Below are 24,458 nucleotides of genomic sequence, written 5' to 3'. Positions count from 1 at the left end.
CCCTTACAAAACTTAAAAATCCTCTTCTTCATTCTGTATGATTCAAAATTGAGATTTTGGTAAAATATGTTCCCCATGGAAATTAGAGGTTTCCCCCCCACATATACTGACATCACTTTGGAGATATGCATCATGAAAATTTGGTCTCTTTCTCCAGTAAGGACCTGGCCTACACAGTATTTATTCCTCAATCTAATAAAATGATATCCAGTGATTTTTTGAATCACAGGATTGTGCTGCTAGTGCAATATTAGAGCTTCTGCTCCTCAGTGACACTGGATTATTGCCTAGAAGGAAAAATGTTGATTAAGTAAAATATGGCACGTAGATTTATTTAAGTGTGTAGAAATCCAAGAAAATGATCTATAATAATAATTTTGTCATTTTCCTCCCCACCCTTTCTCTCTCTGTATTGTCCCCCCTTGTTGCTTCAATGTGGAATAAAATGCCAAGAGAAGAGGAAAATATACAGGTGAATATTTTGTGTTAACGCCCCTTCATCAAATGAAATCAAAATTGCTAATAAATAACTTAGAAGATATTACTCTATGTTGAGTCATTTTTATCTTTATCTTTTATTTCTCAACTACTTCCATTTTTCTGAATAAAAGAAAAGAACATTTTTACAAATACATTCATAAAGCAATGGAGAGAGGATAGATAGAAATAAGATAGAGTTAAGATTAAAATAAATTCAATGGGCATATAATAAGGGTCTACTAAACAATGTATAAGAAATGGTGATAGGCTCTAGTTATTACAGCAAAAATTAAGTAACCTCTGTCTACAAGGAGCCTACACATTTTGGATTTGGTACAAGAATGTGTTATAGTTTAACGGAATGATACAACTCTCAGTTAAGGGCCAAGAAATATAACTCAGAATATTTCAAGTTGAAATGGCTCATTTTAAAAATCAGGAAAAAGATGTCCAAAAAGTAAAGTGAATTTTCCAAGGATACATTGGTAGCAAGTAACAGACTTGATAGTTAAACTGTTTTAGATTGGATGAAATGAAATTTAGGATGCTGCATTATATATCAGTGGCTCTCTGGGATTTCTCAATGACTGTATCAGAGCTTTAAATCAAATCCTCCAAAATTTGTTCAATTGGAAGCAGATGGTAATACAGTAGATAAAGCTCTGGGTCTGGAGTCAGTCAGTCAATAAGACTTAAGTTCAAATTCAGCTTCAGTACTAATGTGTGACTCTAGGCAACTCAGTTAAGTTTTATTTGCCCCAGTTTCCTCAATTGTAAAATGAGAATAATAATACCAGCTACCTCACAGAGTTGAGCATCAAATGAGATAAATATACAAAACAAAGTGCTGAGTATGATACTTGGCACTTTGGGGGTACTATGTAGATGCTTATTCCTTTTCCTTTTCTAACTCATTTTATGTAACTAACTCATGCATTCAGAATCCTTAAACTTTGGCAGAATGATATTTGCATGCTGTATTTTGCATCTTAAAAAGGAAGGGGAAATAAAACCCCAAACATTAATTCCCTCTTTTCTAATGCAGTAAAACCCTGTACAGCACAGCACACATTGAAATGATTTGAAACAAGTACAATATTGAAAGTTATCCATCCAACATGGCACTTTTACAGTGAGATTTAGAGCATTGCTCTTCTGAGATAAATGAAAGCCTGATGTAAATAATATTGGATCCCAATGATTTGGGGAGTGCAAACACTTGAGATCTTGAACATATGATGTCACAGGGATATTTATGTCTCATAAAAGAATCTGGGAAAAGAGAGTTGAGGGAGAGCCATATATTCAATTATTTCAGAGAAGAAAAAGTCATTTCATACATCTCTGAAGATTCATCTTACAAGCTAGTGAAATAAAATGTTAAATTTCAGCCTGAGAAGTTTCAAAAAAGCAATCAGTCAAACTTTAGACAGTGATTTTCAAATAAAACCAGAGTCAATATTACTTCAATATTACTGTACTTCTTATCTCTAGAGAGAATATGCAGCCAAGTTGAAAGAGGGCTGCAATGGGCGTCAGGAATAAGCAAATCAATCCAAAAGCATTTATTAAGCACATACCATGTGTCAGGCACTTTGCTAAATGCTAGGGTTCCAAAGAAAGGGAAAAAAATGAAACACTCATATTCTAAACAGGAAAATCTCTCTGCAAACAAGTATATCCAGGAGAAATTGGAGATAATATCAGAAGGAGGGTCCAAGCATTAAGGGGAACCAGGAAAGGGGGAACTTTAGCTGAGTCTTGAAGAAACCCAGGGAAGCCAAGAGGCAGCTAGGAGAACAGAGAAGCCTTTTGCAGACCTAGCATGCAACCAGTCACAAAGCATGGATTCAAGAGTTACGGGGTTAGGAACAATAAAGAGGTCAATGTTATTCAATTATAGAGTCCCAGGAGCAGAATAAGATGTATGTTGATAAGAAATAGTAGGAAGAGGAAGGAGAGGCTATTGAAAATTTTATATGGTAAGATTTTTAACTTTAATTTTTAGAAGTCATTAAGAAGAATTTGAGTTCATCAAATGGAGTTAGGAGTGACTTGGCCAAATTGAAGTTTGGGAAGAAAAAATTAATGGCAGAATATAAATTATTTTGGGGTATGGAGAGACTTAATGTAGGAAGACCAACCAGAAGGCTACAATACTAGTCCACAGATAAGGTTATGAGGCTCAATACTTGGGTAGTGGCAATGTCAAAGAAAAGAAATGATATATACAAGTGATGTTACAAAAGTATAATTGACAGCATTTGGCATTTAATATGGGGCAGTTAGAGAGAATAAATGGTCAAAGATGACAGCAAGGTTCAGCATTTGGGTCACTTGGGAATATGAGAGTGCACTCAAGACTAATTGGAAAAAAAGGTAGAGAAAGGGAAATATAAAGAATTTAGTTCTCAATTGATGAGATTTACCTGTCTTTGGAATTATGAGTTTGAGAGGTCTAAATGGGAATTGATATTTAAGACCAGAGGGCACAAGAGTGGTTAGGGATGAATAAACAGGTCTGAGAATCATCAGAATGGAGGTGATAATTGAATCTATGAGAGTTCAAGATTTGATGACATTACTAACTGAAATAGTATAAAGCAAGAACAAAAGTGGTGTCAGATCAGAATTCTTGGGAAAGGCAATATTAAAGATGTTGTCCAAAATGAATATCCAACAAAGAACACTGAGAAGTGCTTAGACAGATAATTGGAAATCAGGAGAGAGTAACATTCCAGAAAACCTAGAGATAATTGTATGAAGAAGTTGGTTTACATTGTTAAAAAGATTACAATGAAACGAAGATTGAGATTGAGAAAAAGTCATTAGATTTACCAATAAAGAGCTCTTTGGTAACTTTGAGAGAAAATAGTTTCAGGAGAAAAATAAGGTCAATGGGCCGATTATGAATATTTTAAAAGTAAGTGATGGGAAAGGAATTGAAGGCCCCAAATGTGGATGCCTTTTTCAAAGATTTTATTGATAAAAGGATGGAGAGATATAGAACAAAACTTAGAGTGATCAAGTAACTGGTTATTTATTTGTTTTGTTTACATTGTTTTTCTTTTTTGGAAGGAGATGACATAAGTATATTGTAGACTTCAGGGAAATGGCCAGGAAAATTTTATTTTTTGTGAGAGAAGGAAATGAAAGAGGGATAATCTGCCAAGGAAGAAGGGATAGGATGGTGGTTTGCTTGGCAAGGAGTCAGGTTTGATGGAGGACATGGAATAACAATCTGAATGATGTCAAATGAGGTGGAGGGGAAAAGAGAGAGTACTCCATGGATGGCCTCAAAATTTGTATTTAAATATGAGCAAGGTGCTTGGCTTACTTGGTGATAAGATAGGAAACTATAAGGATTTTGAGAATAGATAAAATATTGAAAAACTCTCTGAGATGATAGTCACCACTCGTAACTTGATTTAGGAGGTGTAAAAGGACTGCCTAGAAAGGAAGACATGAGTAAAACTAATGCCTTTGACTCATAATGACTGAGGGTTATAATAACAATGTTTCCAAGTAATTTTCCAATATGAATATGAAAAATAGAAAAGATGTCTGTAGACTGAATTTCAAAACCTAGGAAATGAGTTCAGTTCCTTCCCTTTTCCACCAAAAAAATGACAAATCACACCCTCTGTTTTAATTAAAAACAAAGAAATACATTGTACTCTCGTTCTTTCTAACTGCAAGTAAAATGAAATGTATCAGAACATTCTTTTTAGAGCAACATCATATAGTGTGGCAATGGCAAACCTATGACACTCATGTCAGCACTGACACGCATAGCCATTTTCAATGACATGTGGCTGCATACAGAGAAGTATGGGGCCACATGCTAAGGATGAAACATTTGCTGTAGTGTAGTGTAGACACTCTGTGCACCATAGATGACAATTCTACCTATATTAATTTACCTATTTTGGTTTATTAAATAGTTATATATTATAATTATACATTTTTGTTATTTAAATTATAAATATCATAAAATTATGAGTTTTTTCCTTGAAGTGACACACCACCCAAGTTATGCTTGTTTTTTTGGTGAATTTTGACATACCAAGCTCAAAAAGTTGCCCAACTGATATAGTGGATAGAGGACTAGCCTTGAAGTTAAGAAGAAATTTATTTGAATACCAAATCTTACTTTTTTTTACAAATATAACCATCTTCAAGTCATTCTAAATCTCTGAGCCTCAGTTTCCTTTTATATAAAAAGGGGATAAAATTATATAACTTACCTCAACCAGATGTGATATTCAGATGAGTTAATATCTGTAAAGCATGTCATAATTCTTAAAAAATAATTTGAATATCAGTAATCATTATTAAAATGAAGAAAACTCCCTGTGAGACAACCTTGAAAAGATCACAGGAATTTAAAATTTTGAAATTTTCCTTAAAAGTATTTGCCTAGTTAGAGACCATTGTAGTGATTTATTCTTTCTTTCCATTCTTTTCATCTCTAGCACATAGCACAGTTTTTCAGATCTAGTAAAGCCTGGTATTATCTTGACTAGATGACCAGAGGTATTTAGATGGTCCAATGGATAAAGAACTGAACTTGGAGTAATGAAGACTTGAAATCAAATCCATCCTGAGACACCTAGCAGCTGGATGACCCTAGGGCAAGTCACTTAGCCTCCTTTGACCTCCAGAAATTTCTAAGACCTCATTTCCTAGTGAAAGATGGAGGTAGGGTTTCTACATTGACAGCGTCTCAGTATATGGATACCCTTTCCATAGTTAATGAAATCATGACTCTTTTTGTAGAGTTCCACTGCATTCAGGTTTCAAATTAGAAAATACATTTCTGATTTTGCCATATGTCAGGAATTCCCATACTTTGTATTAAAACAATACTTGCCTGCATCTCTAATATCAATGACATAAATTAGATAATTTTCAATCTATCCATGTCTGCCCATTTTGTATGACTGATGGTCAAAACCTCTGAGGAGTTTATACAGGGGATCCAGCGAGGCTGTTAGCAGTTAAACTTAAAATTAATTGAGAGATGCTAAGAAATAGAGGTGAGGAGGTAGAGCATGCCTGGAACTTGAAAGAGCCCATGTAAAAGCTGACAATAGGATGAAGGTATAGAAACCATTCATGTGTGAACTCCTTGAGGGTAGGGGCTGCTTCACCTCTTTTTTCTTTCCACTTTAGTTAGTACAGTAACTGGCATATCATAGACAATCAATAAATATCTACTGATTTTTTTAACTGAAGAGAAAGAAATAAAATAATTTGGTCAATTAGGATACAACAAAGTATGGGACAGATAATCATGGATGAATATGAAAAGGCATATTGTGAAGGGCTTAAAATGAAAGAAAATAATGTAGAAAAAATGGAAAGCCAAACAATTTATTTTGTAGGTGAGGGGCATGATGCTTTAGAAATAATTTAGCATCTTGAGATAGAAAAAATGAAAACCAACTCTGAAACTCTTGAAAGAGTCAAGGGGAGAGATCATCAGCGCCTATACTAAAAGAGAAGGAAATGAATAGAGAGGAATTATTGAAATTTGAAGATAAATAATGGCCTTTCACTCAGAGTAGAGAACCCAACTTTTAGCAAAACCTAGGAAATTTTCCTCTTTGAAAGTATGAGGTTTGCTATTATCTACTGTCTCAATGATTACTCTGTTTTGAAGGATTAGAAGTCTTTCTACTTTACAGTAATTGTATGCTAATATAGAGTAACGATAATAATGCAAAAATTATATCCTCCTGTTATTATCTTTCTATATGCATGTTATCTCATTCCTTCCAATCTTCCCCAGAAGATTTTCCTCTCTATCATTCTGATTCTTTCATCAGTCTTCAATTTCTTTTTGTCTACTATTTTCCTAATACCTCTAAACGTCCACTGTCTTCCCCATTGTAAAAAGAAAAACCTTCACTGCATTTATCCATCCTTGATAGTTATAACCTTCTATCCCTTCTATCTTAAAAGGCTAAACTCCTTGAGGAAGCTGTCTATGATGACTTATTTCTTCCTATTCTCTATTTAATTCTCTAAACTTTGTCTGCTGCCCTCATCATCCATGCAAAATCGTTTTCTCCAAAGTTGCCAATGATCTCTTAACTATCAAATCTAATGGATTTTCCTTTGTCCTCATATATCTTCACTGATTTGCAGCCTTTGACATTGTCAATAATCCTTTTCTCCTCAAAACTCTCTACTCTCTAATTTGTTATGTCATTATTATTTCTTTTTTTGTTGATATTGTCTGATCTCTCCTTGGTCCCCTTTGAGGTATGTTTATCTAGATTATGACTACTAAACCTAATGTTCCCTTAAGACTCTATCTTGGGACTTTTTCTTTTTTATATCTAAAATCCTTACCTCGATTATCTCACATACTTTTATTAATTCTCTTGTCATCTCTAAGGTGATGATCCCAAAGTCTATTTAATCATTCTTTGTTTACCTCTATTCTCACTTTTCTAACCCCCTTTTGCACATCTCAAACTGGATACCACATATGCATCTTAAATATAACTCAACATGTCTTAAACATATGCTATTCCTAAATCCTCCTTTCCTAGCTTTTCAGATCACTATTATTTTCTTAGTCACTCAGGAACAAAACCTTGGTGTCATTCTTATATAATTACTCTCTCACCTATAATCCTTCCCAAAGATAATCTGTGTTCAAGTCTTGTAGATTTTATTTACAAAGCATCTCTCATACATGACCCTGAAACATTCCCTCACCTCCTGCCTCAGCTATTGTAATGATTTTCTGGTTGGTACTAAATATGCCATTCCTGGACTCCATGCACTCTCACTTGATACCCACTATCCTGGAATTCTTCCCTTCCTCATCTACATCTCCTTGGTTTTTTTCCAAGTAAAACTAAAACTTTATCTTTTGCAAAAAAGCATTTCCTGGGGGCAGCTGGGTAGCTCAGTGGATTGAGAGCCAAGCCTAGAGGCGGGAGGTCCTAGGTTCAAATCCGGCCTCAGACACTTCCCCGCTGTGTGACCCTGGGCAAGTCACTTGACCCCCATTGCCTACCCTTACCACTCTTCCACCTATAAGTCAATACACAGAAGTTAAGGGTTTCAAATAAAAAAAAATAAAAAGAATAAAAAGAAAAAGAAAAAAAAGAAAAAAAAAGCATTTCCTGCTTCCCTCTAATGCCAGTACCATCCTTCTGCTTATTATCCCCATTTATTCTGTCTAAATCTTATTTTTATATACTCTGATATACTCTGAGACCCTTAAAAACAGGGAAGGGTTTTGGTTTTGGTTAGTTCCTTTTCCCTATCACTTAACACAATGACTGATACCTGCTTATTGAATGGAGTTGACTTCTTTATGAAGCTCCTTAAAGCTCAACATGTACCAGTTGTTTATAGTCTAGTCTGAATTTCATAACAACAGAACAGTATCAAGCATTGTAGGTGAAATTCACCATGTTACATAGAAAACAGCTGCGACTCAAAAGAGCGAGGTAATTTAATATAAAAGCGTTATAGCCTGACTGCTAAGCCAAAGTTATTTCTCTCCTGTCCCATCAAACTTTGAAACAAATTAAATATTTATTACACTAACCAAGAATCCAATGATTCTTTTTACCTTTCTGAGACATAGACTCCCAACATTCAACCCTAGGAACTTCTGTGGAAGAAATTCCGACATGGTAGACACATTCCCAAACTCACACACTAATGTAGATCTGATGCATAAATCGAAAGTCCCTTATTTCTTAAAATCAGGGTGATTCTAACTCCCAAATGTGAGAACAGTTTTCATTCATTTTTAAAGAAACTTTGATAGCAAGACTGCCATAATGAGTGAACGATTTTCTAAAACAGAGATATGAAGATGCCAATTTTGGTGAGATTGCATTTAGATTGGTTGTGTCCTAAAAGTTTTTAGAAACAACTTTCAATGCATTATCTTCTGATTTCTTTAGAATCCCATGGAGTAGAAAATCGTACTCAGTGGTCAAAACAGAGTGTTTTAAGAATTATTATTCTGAATTCTCTTCCAGTAACAAGAACAGTAAATGAATAGGGAAAATAAAATATAGTCTCAATTATATTTCTAAGAATAGAAGCAGACTTTTAGAATTACCTATCTGGGGACAGAATTGTGTTGCAATAAGTTTTAATCGATGCTGATATGTAGAATATTTTTTTCTGGGTATGCTATTCAGTTCTTTGGAGGTTTCTCTAAATTATAAATCAAGATACTCAATCATTTTGATTGTGTCTCTGATCACCTCTCTTTATTTGAAAACTATATTTGCATCTCTAGGCAGAGGCATTCAGGACCGCAATTTGGAAAGCCATGAGTTATTTCATAGCCTAACTTTTGTGAAATGAATACTGACAGCACCATTAGTGCTCTGATCTTGAACTGAAGCACAAGTCAACTCTACTTAAGTTACCATTATCAGAAGCCACAAATGAATGTTATGGGAAAGCAGTGCCATAAGTTAATTAGAGGGGAATTAGGATGAAAGTGAGCAATTTAGGAACATAAGAATTGTTGTAGCTGATCTGGGGCATGGTTCTTGTGGCTTAATACTCAGCCTCCAGCAGCTATGCTGGATGGTTTCAGATCCTTTAAAAAGAAAGCACAAGAAGATATAATTCACCTAGATGAGGGTGTCATCTGATAAGGAGGAGGAATTTTCCTTCTGACCTCAATTAGTAATGGAGTCATACCCTGAAGCATGAGGTTTCTATCTTAAAAGGATATTGTCTTTCCTAGAAATGCTGCATTTAGAACTGTGATTAATTACTACTAAATCAGCTCATCGCAACAGAAAGGCAAAGAAGCCTTCAAGGGGCTATTTGTCTGTTGGTTCTTCTGAACGTGGATATGAGAACACTGAATACCGAGTGGAAACTCAAACTAACCAATTCTCATGATTGGTAACAATATTCTGTACAGAGAGAATCAGGCAGGATGGATACTGGCAGGTACGGTCTATGGAGAATCGGAACTATTGGGTGTGCCTTCGGATCCCATATCTGAAACTTTTTACCTCTTTGATCATGAAAAATGTCATTTAACCTCTGTAAAATGAAGAGGCTAAGCTAATTAACATGTAAAATCCCTTGCAGCTCCAAATATGTGAAATCAATGTGCTACTCATCCATCTTCTTTTCTGCTGAAGCACTCTTAGCAAATACCTCAATTTCCTAACTAAAAAAAGGATAACTTCTCTATCTATCTATCTGCCCTGCTCAGCAAGTGCATAATCCAGTGGTGGAAAACAAATGATTGAGTGGGGAAAGATAAAGAAGACCATAATGAAAAAGCCCCATTAGGGCAGAGAATATCACATATATAACAATACAAACAGCTCACTTAAAAATATTTTTATATTTAATAAAGGCTTTCTGTTTTCCAATAGTATGCAATAACTTTTCAAGGGAAATGCTACTATTGTTTCTGTTTTATAGATGTGAAACAGAAGACTCAGAAAAATTAAATGATTTGCTCATGGTCATACAATCTAAAAAAATAACTAAATATTGTTCTCTTAGTATCAAAATCTAATCCACTGATCCTCCCTTCTGTCTCTTAGCCAGTACCATATTGTTTTGATGACTGCTGCTTCATAGTATAGCTTAATATCTGGTACTGCTAGGCCACCTTCCTTCACGTTTTTTTTTCATTATTTCCCTTGATATTCTTGATCTTTTGTTCTTCCAAATAAACTTTGTTATAGTTTTTTCTAATTCAGTAAAAAGTTTTTTGGTAGTTTGATAGGTATGGCACTAAATAAGTAAATTAATTTGGGTGGAATGGTCATTTTTATTGTTAGCTCATCCTACCTATGATATAGAGAGAAAGTGTATTTGATGCCTACAAATCACAAGGTACTACTAAATGTACTGAATATAAAAACCAAAAATCTATCTTCAAAGGGTTTATAATCTGCTACATATTAGCCCCTCCCTCAAAGGCAGCATATATAATGTATCAAACTCCCATGGCATTTACCCCATATTACTTAATATTGGAAAGGTTCCTTGCTAAATAACTAAACTGTAGGTCAAATGAAGACAGAAAATGAATCTTTATGTCTCTAAAATATTGTTCAGTAAATATCCCCTTGAACGTTCTCAATAAGCATTACTGTTGCTATAGGAACCATAAAGAACACAATTGACACATATAACTTTTTCATGTTCTAGAATAAGTAGATTATAGTGTATTAAGAGATGACCTCATGGCCAAGAGTACGTGGTTTCAAGTCCCACCTCTGATACCTTATAAATGAGTCTGAATATTTTTTGTTGTTTTCTCTCTCAGCATTGTAGGTAGACATTTAAGACAGAAATTCCAAATCCAAGATTAAAAAAAATATTGATAAATATGTCTCAATATAATTAGCTTCCTTTGATTTTATATATCTAAATATATTATTCTGAGCAGGGATCCACGGTTATCACCAGTTATCACCAAGTGATGCTCATCTGCATTGGTGGAAGGAGTTTCCTCTTCCAGGATATCTTGTGGTAATATAATCATAGGTCCAGTCCTTTTCCATTTTAAAGTTGGTAAATATTTATTAACAGGGCAGCTGGGTGGCTCAGTGTCAAGCCTAAAGTTGGGAAGACTCTGTTTTTCACACTTCCTAGCTGTGTGACGCTGGGCAAGAAACTTACTCTGTTTGCCTAGTCCTTAACCTTTTGCCTTGGAATTACTAATAAGACAGAAATTATGGCTATAAAAAGTTTTATAATAACATTTAATATTTATAGAATCAATAGCATCTCATTTTAATCTCACAACAACTATGTGATGATAATGATCCTAGCACTTTGCCCAGTACCCGACATATGATTCTTCATGTTTATCCACTGATTGATAATATAGTCAAATTTGAGAACAATTGGGAAAAGAAGGGCAAGTGTATGATAAGCTGCATAGCCCAGGTTTGTGGTTACTTAGAGTGAACAAAGTAGAGTAGTGTGATTTAAAACCACAACGGTAGTTCCAAGTAAAATTGTGGGAGTAAATGAATGTCACATTAATATAGACTAGTATTTGGGAAGTGAGGAGCTACTGAGAAAGGGAGGCAAGTAGATGGATGATAGATAGATAGATAGATAGATAGATAGATAGATAGATAGATAGATAGATAGATAGATAGACAGAAAGATAGATATATAAATAGATAGATGATTGGAAAAAGAGGGATATTCATATACATCTTGTTGGCAAATTAAATTAGACAGCTGAAAACTAGGTAATAAAGAGAAATGAACAAATACAAATGAATTTTTTAAAAGATGCCAATTACACTCTTTTTGATGTTTACTTCACATTTTTGAGTAACATGAGTAGGAGTAATGACAGCCAGGTAAGAATACATTATTAATATCCACAGATAATCTGATACTTTCATTGAACGAAGGAATCTGTGCAATTCTTTGTTATGTATAGTAGACAAAAGAAATAAAATAATAGATCTTACCCTTTTCCTTATTTTGATGTAACATAAAAGCAATTAAGATTTTGTTCTTGATAAAAACACTTTTGTTAAATAGTTCTATCTCTTTTATCATGTAGAAATCCAAATGGGACTCAGAACAATGGAACTAGATGGCCAGTCTTTGGTAACATTGAACAAAAATATGTAACGCTGAACACAGAATCACCAAAAACATTTGCAAAATTGCGTGCCCAGCAATGCCGATTCTGGAAAACTTTTTTCCCAAAAGTCTTGGAAATGTCAGGTAAGAAATCATGTTTAGTCATTAATATCTGTATGATTACATTCAACTTCTTGCTACCAACAGGATATTTTACTTTAACTTTATACAACATATTACTAAAATAACCAATGGGTTATATGATATTCAATTTTAAAATACATTTTATGTGACTTGTATTTTCTGATTTGTTTTTAATGACCATCCTATCACACATAGCATTGTTCTTCCAGAAATTTAAAAATCCAGTCACGATAAAAATCTAATGATAAATGGTATAAGCTCTTCTTGAAATCCCAAAATGTGGCTTCCATGGTATGAATGAATCTACAGAATTATTTTATATTAAAGACAGACTGAATATTTCAACACATATATATGAATACTTTAAGTATATGTGTTTTTCCTGATGTTGGTATTCCCTCTACCAGTGCAGATTGCTCAATGAAACTTTGAAAGTTTCTATGTCGAAAAATCATGCCACATTGGAGCTAATGTAGTGTTGAACCTTCAGAAACTTAACTAATCCTGTTTTAAAATAAGAGATATTTATTATAACACCAAGTCTATCCTGAAAAGCTTCTAAGTTTGGTAGAATCTTCTGCTATAGCCTTAAGAAATTAGTGGAAATAAACGAGGAGACTAGATTAATGAAATCTTAATTAAATTCCTTCTCTATGTCTCAGATCCTTTTATGGCATACCTACTGCCATGTGGATGCTAAAAACTGGCACAGCTTTTGGGAACATAGAGAGATCCTTGAAACAAAGAGAGATCAGCAGAAGATGTTAGAAGGCTTCTTTCCGATAATGTGAATTATCTACTTTTAAATAAATTAACTAATCAAATATCGTGGACATTAATACAACAGAATCAATGAATTATTGTTATTTTTTTGTTTTGTTTTATTTTTAGGCACATGTCTATCATCAGTAAAAAGTGCCTTCTTTTTATTTTCATTATCAAACTAATAAAATTTGGGTTTGCTAGTCTCTGAAAAATGGGGGTTTCTCCTCCAGATTATAATCTGATTTTAAAATCACCCAGCTGTTTGCACCATGTGAGTTTCCTCTCTTCAACTTTGTCACAAAAAATGACATTACCAGAATTAGTTTTATTTCAACAATCAAGTGCCTCCTTCATTTCAAACTACCTTTTTGTCATCATTTTTTTTTCTCATGATCCACTGTCATGGCCTGGTTGTATGAATGATTTCTCAAAATGTAGTAGATTTTTAAAAATAAATAAATTTGGGTCAGTTTCAGGCAAACGTGGAAATTTCAGAACAACATGCTATTGCTTAATATGCTTTTTGATCATCATGCATTACTCATGGAAATTATATTTGTATATTCCATCTGGTGGGGCAATATCTCTGATATACAAGTGTACTGAGTGTTACCAAATGTTCTGTGACATAATAGATATCAGTAGATGGGCTGCCACATTTCTTGGCAGAACAGATCTGCCTGGTGTGTCCTCTGGGCCTGAATGATAATGAGGCAACGCACTGGATCTGCCAAGAGATGTAGAGACATTTATTGCATCACTAACCACTTGCTCTGAATCAACCATTATATTATAAATAGATACAAAGATAAATACATGGCAGATAGAGAGATAGTGATTGATTGATGATAGACCCACCCAGAGAGATATAAAGAAAGACATGAATCAATCAATTAACAAATATTTTATTAAATATCTACTATGTTCCAGACATTGTGCTAAGCATTGGGAATACAAATAAAATGAATTAAAAAAATCCTTATTCCTAAATAGTTTATAATCTAGTAGGAGAAGACAGTGAGTACAAGTATATGTTTAAATAGATAGATTGAATATAAAGAAAATGAATGCAACAAATTCTAGATACTTAATTATAAGTTAATGGAGCTCCCTTTCTCAAAAATATAATTGATTTTACGAATGTTTAAGAGAATTTTTGCCTTCAAATAATAAAAAATATTTTATTTTCAAATCATTTGGGATGACTAGAATCCCCCTCAAATTTAATTCACCTAATCAAGAAGAATGTTAATCTGTCATGGGCTGTATCTCTCAGCTGTACCAAAAAAAATAGAAAAGGTAAAATGTGCTTTATGTTTTCAGAATATATGAAGAAAATCTCACAGATAATATGGTTATTGGTACCATAAAGGATAATCTTTATCCTGGGAAAGTTACAATTACATAAGGGTAAACAATAGTAAACTACTACCCACATGAATGAGAAAATTCTTTTAATAAAACTTCTGTATGAATGAATGAACACATATGTGCATATGTGCTTATGCATAAAACATAAAATTGGTATTCCAATGAAAATTGGGGATATTTCAGAAAATACTTTTTTTTCAGGTCTCTCTGACTTCTGAGGTCTTTTCCAGATGTGTGGTCCTGAAATTCTATGACTATTAAGTAATTTTGAATTTTGTGTGTGTGTGTGTGTGTGTGTGTGTGTGTGTGTGTGTGTGAATTTGATGAGAAGGTATAGAGAGTTTCTATTTTCCATTGAACTCTAAATATCTCTGACTTCTATTCTGCAGGGAATTGGGTTGTTTAGGGTGTTGGTTTATCTAAAGTAGTTAAATTCAGGGTTTTGTCGTGACTTAGAAATCTCTGCTCTCTCTTCTTTTGTCCCGTACTTCATTCTCAAGGACTTTAGGCATTATAAGTCATAAAACTTCTTTTGCCTATGCCAGTGGAAACTGGCAGCATTTGCTGCTAAACATCGATGATATAAATGATGGTTTGGTTTGACGAAGCATAACATAATGGGAAAGGAAGAGTGGGTTTGGAAATCAGAAGATCTTGGAATCAGTACCTGGCTCTGCCACGTAATTCATAATAGACCTTGGTCAAGTCATGTTAGTTCCCCAGGACTCAAGTTCCTAAGCTATGAGTTGAAGGCGTTGAACTAAATGACTTTTAATGTCCTTTCCATATCTATATCTATGATCATAGAGCACAAATATAAAATTAATGCAATAATGAAGACAGCCAAATACTAAAGTGACATCTCTTTGACCTAAACCACCCTATCTCAAAACTGATGTTGCTGGTTCCACTGTTCTTTGTAAGGTGGTAAACCAGAGTCTCCAAGACACCAGAGATGATCTAGAAAGCAGATAATCTACTTTTGGATTAATGAGTCAGCTGTAAATAGATACTGATCTTCTCAGATATATATCTGTCATATGGAGGAAAGATGATCTACAAGCCAAATGTTTAAAGGTAGGATGTCTCAGCTCTCTCAACTATCCAGTCTATTCTGAAATAGAATCTCCTTTCAATGTTTAAGAAACTTTATAGTCGGGAAGTTATTTATTCATCCAGCTTAGATATTTCTGCAATTTAAAACTTGGTAATGTGCATTCAGCTGTCAAGAGATGACAGAATTTTTTAAGTATATAAATTCATGTTATTTAAACTTTTAATTCTAGCTTAATATATTTTTCAATCAATGATCTACTTTAAAAAGTTTACCCATAGTATTCTTCTCATAGGAGATTTTAATATAATGAAATTAATTGAATGATTATTACATATAAATGATCTTGTGTGTATGTTTATAATTTTTGTAAGTAATGGAAAATTTGCCAGTAAAAAAGTAACACATTTTCATGATATTAATTTTGATATAATGGAATCATATTCACTGATGGAATAATTTTCAAATTATTATACACCAAATCTTTATTGCCAAACTCCAGATTGATAGTTAAATTCCAATAATGTAAAATGATTCACACTATCTGAAACTTATTCCCTCCAAAGGAATTTAATTGCTTTAGCAAAACTTCTAGTAGTCTTAGATAATATTTCCTTCTTCTGCTCCAAACCTGTTCACCTGACCTTTGGTTTTATATTTAATCTACATCATTAATAAATTATAAAGCTTAAGGTTATTTAGCAATCATTATGAACCAATTTTCTCTCCTTTTATCTCCTTTTCCAGAGCAATTGTTATCTCCCCTGGCAGTGGGTCAAGTATCCTCAAATGTTTCTACTATTTTACATACTACCTTTTTGGCTAGTAATATGCTTTATATGTGTTATTTCAATTCTGCCTTATTCTTATTACATGTCTATGTGGTAGTTACCATGATAACTATTATCACCATTTTACAGATGAGGAAATTGTAGCTCAGAGTTGCCCATGATCCCACTACTAAGTATGTAGAAGGTAGAGATTCAACCTATCTTTACAAGACTTCTGTTCTAGCTTCACAGTCAAGTAATTAATTCAAGAATAAATGCACCATTCCCCAATTAATAAATGGGCAAGAAACATGAATAGCCAATTTTCAGATAAAGAAATCAAAAGTATCACTAAGCATATGAGAAAGTGTTCTAAATCTCTAATAATTAGAGAAATGCAAATCAAAACAACTCTGAGTTATCACCTCACACCTAGCAGATTGGCTAAAATGAAAGAAGGGGAGAGCAATGAATGCTGGAGGGGATGTGGCAAAATTGGGACATTAATGCATTGTTGGTGGAGTTGTGGATTGATCCAGCCATTCTGGTTGGCAATTTGGAACTATGCTCAAAGGGCTCTAAAAATGCCTGCCCTTTGATCCAGTCATACCATTGTTGGGGTTGTACCCCAAAGAGATCATAAATAAACAGACTTGTACAAAAATATTTATAGCTGCGCTGTTTGTGGTGGCAAAAAATTGGAAAGCAAGGGTATGTCCTTCAATTGGGGAATGGCTGAACAAATTGTGGTATATGCTGGTGATGGAATACTATTGTCCTCAAAGGAATAATAAACTGGAGGAATTCCATGTGAACTGGAAAGACCTCCAGGAACTGATGCAGAGTGAGAGGAGCAGAGCCAGAAGAACACTGTACACAGAGACTGATATACTGCGGTAAAATCGAATGTAATGGACTTCTATACTAGCAGCAATGCAATGACACAGGACAGTTCTGAGAGATTTATGGAAAAGAACACTACCCACATTCAGAGGAAGGACTATAGAAAAAAGAAGAAAACGATCAGAGAAATAGGTGAAATTTCAATGCCTTCAGATGACTTCAAACACAGTTAAGAAAGGGGAAAGGTAGAATAAGCATTTGTACAACACATACTATGTGCCAGGCATTGAAGAAAGTGCTTTACAAATATCTCACTCCATTTCTTTCATTCTTTTAAAAACATCCACATGAGTTAGGTCTCTGAAACTGAGTTATTCATAAGATGAGGACCTTGGCAGAATTGCAACTAACCTGAGCAATAATACCAGTTAAGAGAAGATGAGAAAACCTCAGTAAAAAAAGTAAATCCTCCCAGTATTAAATTTTAAGCCTCCCGTAGCTGATGATTTTATTCCTTAAAGTATATACATAGAAGAAATTTTCCTAGCAAACAGCAGAATTTGTGCTATGTTTCTATTCTTGCCAATGTAAAGTAACAATTATCTATACATAACATTCATGCCATGCTTCCTCCTAGAAAGTATTGTTATAAGCTGCCATTATGCCCTTCCATTCTATGACTGCAAAAATAATGTTGAGTTCTTTGAAAGAACAGAATAAGTACTTTTGGGGAATCATATGTCTAAGTAAATTAGACTAAATCATGATCTGTTATATTGCTTGTATGGGGAAAGTGGTTTAGTGTTTTTAACCATGGCATTATTTTAACATTAGCATTTGACATTAACAGCTCAATTGAGGACATTAAACAAATCCTTTTTAAATGATACAGCTATCAACTTCCCTATTCTTATCTCTAATTCTTTATAAAAATGGGAAATGTTCAAGGTGAACCTGTAGCAATGGTCATAGCCAGGTCAAGCCAAACTTTAAGACAGGGAAAATGTATTTTTATCATCCCTTATTTCCATTAGTGCTAGGCATAGATTAGTGGTAGTAAACTCAAATAAAAACAGACAGAGTTACTAAGCTGATCCTTCCATATCGGTTTAGAAAATTACATGTTATGTTTATCTATGTTGTTTTGTTGTATGTTTACTTACTGTATTAAATATTTGTCAGTTTCATTGTAATTTAATTCTGGAGTACTCAAGAATTTCTCAGGCTTCAATATATTGGGCCACATGTTTGACTCCTCCAGCATATTCCAAATTCTAAGGGATTTTTGGGCAAAAAAGAAAGAAAAAGAAAAAAAGGAACACAGAATTCCCTACCAGAGCATATTGTCATATTTTCTGCAATGTATCGTCTTTGTATCTTGTCTTAGCACACTAAAATTTAGAGTGTCTTATTCAGAGTAACATGGCAAATCTATATCAGAGGCAGAACTAGAATCTAGGTCTTCCTAGTTTTTTATCCATTATCCTAACATTGTCTTGAAATCACAAAAAAATAAAATAAATGGATCAGTGAATAAATAAATATAAGAGATTCATATCATAATATTTTACTCCCTTATTTTCCTGTTTATATTAATTGGTAGTGACTTTGAAACTTCTTATTTTCCTCTTGTTATATTTCTTCCTTTGGTTTCTTTATTGGCTGCTAGTTCAATGCTTCATATATCATTATACAGATCAATGACTTCTTTAGTGGAAGTTTATAGATAAGTGAAGAACTCAGATTTATAAAGCATTTGGCCATGACTACTTTCAAAGCACTTGTGCTCATAAACATCTGAATATAAGCCATCCAGGAGCAAATGTAACACTTACCTGAACTGCTAATTGGTCATTATTGCATTAGCAACTGTAATTGTTCAACTATAATAAGTAGAGGAAAGGAATTCATAGCCAGATGCCTTCTCTCTAAATATTACTAGTCATGGTCCAAATAAGAGGCAAAAGACTTTATCCTCTTCAAGGCTTTTCTATCAGATTTATTTAAAGGGATATTGGAAACAGCATCCAAGTATCACAAGTGATTTGGTTGAAGTGAAACAGTTATGTGACATGTTAATTCTTTCTGAAGCAACAGATGATTTTTTTGATCCAAAAGAACAGAATACTTAATAAAGCACAAACTAATTTCTTCTTTTGAAAGTCTTTGTCATATGACAAACCTCAAATATTTGTACACTGTCCAAATAACATTGAATACTTCTATTCTAGATGCACTAAAAACAGAACTCATTAAGTATAAAAATGACTTATTTATACTTTCTACTGTACTAGCTTTAAAATAATCTCTTCTAATTTGGGTATAGCTTGATGATAGTCAAACCAATAAATAAATCCCTTTGACGTTTCTGATTCATCAAAAAGATTTTAAAAGAATAACATTTCAAGGAAATGTTCAACTACTCATCTTAGGACCGTGTGAACATGCCAAGAATAATTTGATATTCAGTAATTCGAGTTTAGCTTCATAATTTAATGGGGTTGAGGAATGTCTAGGTCTTCACAAAGGTTTAAAACTGTTTAAAGAGCTCAAAACACAAAAAATAATTCTGCTCTGTGCTGGAGATACAAAGACAAAACTAGTGGCAGCTAGGTGACATAGTGCATAGAGCTCTTGATCTGGAATCAGAAAAACTTGAATTCAAATCTGAATTTACATACTAGCTATGTAACCTTGGGCATTTCAGTTAATCTCTGCTTGCCTTGTTTTCCTCAACTGGAAAATAGGGATAGTAGCAGCACCGCCATCAGAGGATTGTCATGAAGATCAAATCAGACCTTTTTTTGGAAAGCTTTTAGGATAATGCCTGGCACATACTAGGTATATTCTAATTGGTTATTCCCTTCCTTTCATCCTTTTCACTAAAAATAGTCTTTTCTAAAAGATTACTTCAATTGGAATGAGTTGGAAAGGGCAAGGTTATGTAATTTAGAAACATAAATACTGATCCCACAGAAATGACTAGACAGATCTACTTGATCATCAATGACTTCATGAAGAACTGTATTAGGGATGTAATTCAGCATTTCTGTTGCGTATAACACTAATCTTTTTTTACCAATTTTTTAACTTTACCATCACTGTTAGTCCCCAGACTTAAGTTTACATCTCCATGCCTTTTAATGTGTTATTTCCTTCTTTTAGGATAGAATCTGCTGGAAAGACAGTAATTGTCTCACTTTGGACACAATGGAATTTGTATCTCCATTGCTTTGAACATGCCTAGAAAATACTAAGCATTTTTAAAAGTCTTGTTAATTCATATTTATTCATGCCAATTACATTGTAATCAAGTGTTTGATACTGTAGAATTTCTTTGAAAATATAATGCTTTGCATTCCTATGTAAAGATCTCTCTCTTTATGTATATCTCTTGTCTTGTCTCTCCCTCTCCTTCTCTCTTCTCTTCTCTTCTCTTCTCTCTCTGACTCCCTCTCTTCCTGTCTTTCTCTTTCTGTGTCTGATTCTCCCTAGCTCTGTCTCTCTGTCTCACTTTCTCTGTCTGTCTCTGTCTCTCTTCCATCCTTCCTATCTAGATAATTATCTTATAGAGAGATTATCTAGCTAGATAGTTAAGAAGGAAACCTTAGAATCAGCACTTAGTTCTGTTTCTAAAACAAAACTTTGTTTTTTAAAAAAAATCACTCCTGTGGAAAAAGCTATAAAAGCCATCATCGATACATGATAAATATTGGTTACTAAGTTGATTCATTCAACAGAGTCATAGCTTTATTTTATGAATTTATGATCATTTGAGGCAGAATAAAAATCCAACATAGAATATCATTAATATAAGCCTTGAATGTTTTGAAGTCCTGGACTATCTTCTTTTATCCTTCTATTCCCCAGAGTCTCTAATAGTGTCCTGTACTTAGTGGGAAGTACCTAAATGCTTGATGGAGGAACTGAATGAAGGGATGTAAAGACCATTTTGATATGGATCTTTATATGTGTATGTGCTGATTAACTAGGAATCTTTGTGGATGTTTAAAAATGTTCAAACCTAACTATTTTAATTAGACCTCAGGATCTGGGAATAAAATATGCACTCCTACTAATGAAAGAGATAATCTATGAAAATGCTTTATTCTTTTTAACTTTATCTGTAGGTTGAACTTATAGGAATATAATTATATACCTGTCCCAATGAAGACAGTTGCTGGGTTTATTCATCTTTCTTTTAAATCATCCAAATATAATGAGAGTGATGATTAGGAGAGAAAAGGAAGACTGATTTCTAAACACCATCTTTACTTTTTAAAACAAAAATACAAAAACTTTTTAAAATTTTTGTAAAAGATAAAACTTGTCTCATTGAAAATGATCATTTAGTTTGAAAGAAGCTTCCATGAAAAAAGTACATCTTAAAAACTGAATTACTGACAACTTCAAAAGGAAGAGAAAAAGAATGCTAAAAAAAAAAAAAGAAAACCTGTCAAGCAGTGTACTAGAGAAAATAGCATCTATAATCAACATTATTTTTCAATTAATGTAACTATCAATTCAAATGTAGATTAATCCAACCCATTTCATGTTTTACAGGAAATATCGATGAAGCAGAGCGTGAATGGAAAGCAGGATTCCGTCGCTGGAACAGTTATATGATGGATTGGAGAAATCAATTTAATGATTACACAAGCAAGAGGGAGAGCTGTGCAGGTCTCTAATTAATAGGCCTGGCCTTTCAGGAATGTTCCTATTTCTGTGTATCAAGGCAAATGGGCTGGTAGCTCATTTTTGAGCCTCAAAAGGTAGCTGTTCTATAGCTAAACCCAAATGTCAAAAGGACAATATTGATTCCTCACATTTTCTCTTTGTATTTTGCCTTTTGTTTCAGGAAACAATCCATTTGGCAGGCCAAACTCAAATGTACACATTCAAGCTTGACCATGAATTTATGGGCAAATTTCAACCTTTAGCTATTTAAAATTACTTTTCCTACAAGCCTTTTAAGCTTTAAAAAATTATGTTTGCAGAATTTTCATGTATATTCTCCACATACTAAAAAACAATTATTTTATTATTAGGTTTTGTTTGGGTTTTTTGCTTCTGTGTTTCCCTATCTTGCTTATGTTGGAAGATCAGTGCTCTCTCCAGGCTCAGTCCTACTGCTGATTGGTACAAAAATGTTGAGCTGCTGTTTTTGATCTGAGTTGATTTTCCTCTCTGCAGGCATCCAGTCATTCTCCCGCAACTCCCATGGGCTCATTATCTTGTTGGTAGAAGTAGGATAGCTAGTTGGTCAGATTTAGTGTCAGAACTCCAGAGCTCCAACAGTCCAACAATCTCTGCTTCCTGAGCAGCATGAACTACAGGCATGCACAATCATACCCAACTTTATATTACATCTCTTAAATGTTAAGTCTTATCTTTCAAGTATCCCTTTTCAAAGGTTTGAGAGATGAGGAAGATCACAGAGATGATTTGGAGCAATGCCTCATTTTACACTAGGAGAAACTCAAGCCTAGAGATGGAAAGTCATTTACTCAAGTTCTCAGGGATAGTAAAAAACCAAAACCAAGATGTTCTCTTCCAATCTAGGTCTTCTGACTTCAATGTGCCATTCTTTCTCTAATATCATTATAACTTCATTGTATTAAATGGTAAATGATAATTGGTCACAATGAAAACACCCCCCCCCAATTCCAACAGTATTTGAAGGAATAAAAAACACAGTTATTGATATTAAGTTATTAAAGCCTGAACCATCTAAATTTACTATATTATTTTGATGGGTCTGAAATATCATTGATATGAATCTTTAGAACAATGGCACTGATCATGACACACACTTTCTGAATCTTTGTAATTCTTGATTGTTGCTTGATAAATTAGCTCTTTTCCTAATGTGCCAGAGATCCTTTGGCTTCTTTAACATATGGTAGAATTTTCTGGGCTTTCCACCCTTTAGAATTCAATTTCCTTGAGAATAGGAACTATTGTTTCACTTTTATTTTAATTGCCAAAGCTTAGTAGAGTATCTAGTATTAAGAAACACTTAAAACATGTTTATAATAGATTAGTTGGTTAAATCCATCTATCTATCTCTCTAGGTAAACTTTAGGAAGCTAAATGATTCCAAATATCTACAAAATCAAAAATGGTTGCAATAATACTTCTCCACCTTTATACTGCATAAGTATGCATGTGTGTACATGCAAACACACACACACACACACTACTTAGTAGAGCCTTTTAAATAAAGCAAATAATTGAGAGGTCTGGAACTGAAAAATGGAGAAGAAGCCATAAAACTATCTATCAAAGGTACTAAAGTCAAGATATCTTTTTACCCGGAAATACTAAGATTTTATCTGAGAAATAGTTATGATTTCTGCAGAGAACATCTTAAAGTCACAATCATTTAATTTCTGCTATATGAAATAACTCTGGTGATAATTTAGGCATAAGCAAGGTTCAATGATAAAACAGAATATGGCTACAAGAAAAGAATGTTTTGTTCATATTAAAACATAATATCTATAAGCAAAATACACGTGTCCTGGTCCCTTTGAAAACACTTTATCAAAAAATTAAATTTTATTAGCGATAAGTTTCAAAAATGTTTTTTAGGTAAGGCTAGAATACCTTTTTAAACGTATAGATACATGTCTAGTATTCTAATTACATACCTGCATTTCAGAAGTATTCATTGAATTCTAGTTAGAAAGCACCTGTTACATTTTTAAAAGAACTATTTCTTATTTTGCCCATTGAGTGACTAAACAAAGAATTGTTAAATAACCATGTTCAAGGTGAAAGGCACCATCATGTAAAAAACAGATTTAAGAATGTGGACTAGGGTTCAATTACCATCTCTGACACAAACAGTCTGTGTGGCCCTAGGTAAGTAATTTACCCTCCCCATCCCAGGAAATTTCTAGGAGGAATGGAAATTTGTATTGATAGAAGAAATTTTTTTCAACTTTAATTGTAGTTAGCTCCACATGAACCAGATCACTTTATCTGGAAAATAAACATACAAATATATATATACATACATATACACACATGCATATGTTTTACACTCATATATGCTTAAGTATACATGTGTGTATACATATGTGTTATAATATGAAAAGATTTTAAATGTTACTATTTCTGACTTTCATATACTTACAATCTAGGATGGAAATATTATTAATACAAATTCTTATAATTTGGAAGTGGGAAGAGATTGAAGATTCATAAACAAAGTTTGTGAATATGTTATTAAAATATTTTGATAACTAAAATTTTATATAATCATTTTCTTTTGTAATGTTATGTATTTTATGCATTTAAAAATATTCTGAGTAAGGGTCCACATGTTTTACTTGCTCTTCAAAGTGGGTAATGGCAGAAAAAAGAATACCTCCCTGGTTTAGATAATCTCTTGGGTCACTCCTAGTGCTTCCAATTTCTCTCTCTGTCTCTCTTGTCTCTTT

The 24,458-nt window shown here is 33.5% G+C and overlaps 1 protein-coding gene across 1 annotated transcript in view; it reads left to right on the top strand.

Annotated features, from left to right (window-relative positions):
• The window catches only part of BCHE (butyrylcholinesterase), an 89,175-nt gene extending 67,477 nt beyond the window's left edge, over window positions 1-21,698 (top strand). Inside the window, exons 2-3 of the mRNA XM_044667714.1 lie at window positions 12,041-12,207; window positions 21,574-21,698. Of these exons, the coding sequence (XP_044523649.1) occupies window positions 12,041-12,207; window positions 21,574-21,698 (292 nt within the window). The remainder of the gene's footprint in view (window positions 1-12,040; window positions 12,208-21,573) is intronic.
• The last annotated feature ends 2,760 nt before the right edge of the window (window positions 21,699-24,458 follow it).

Source organism: Gracilinanus agilis, chromosome 3 (genome assembly GCF_016433145.1).
Source record: "Gracilinanus agilis isolate LMUSP501 chromosome 3, AgileGrace, whole genome shotgun sequence".
NCBI classification, from domain to species: Eukaryota; Metazoa; Chordata; class Mammalia; order Didelphimorphia; family Didelphidae; genus Gracilinanus; species Gracilinanus agilis.
This window is presented reverse-complemented; position numbering and strand designations above follow the sequence as displayed.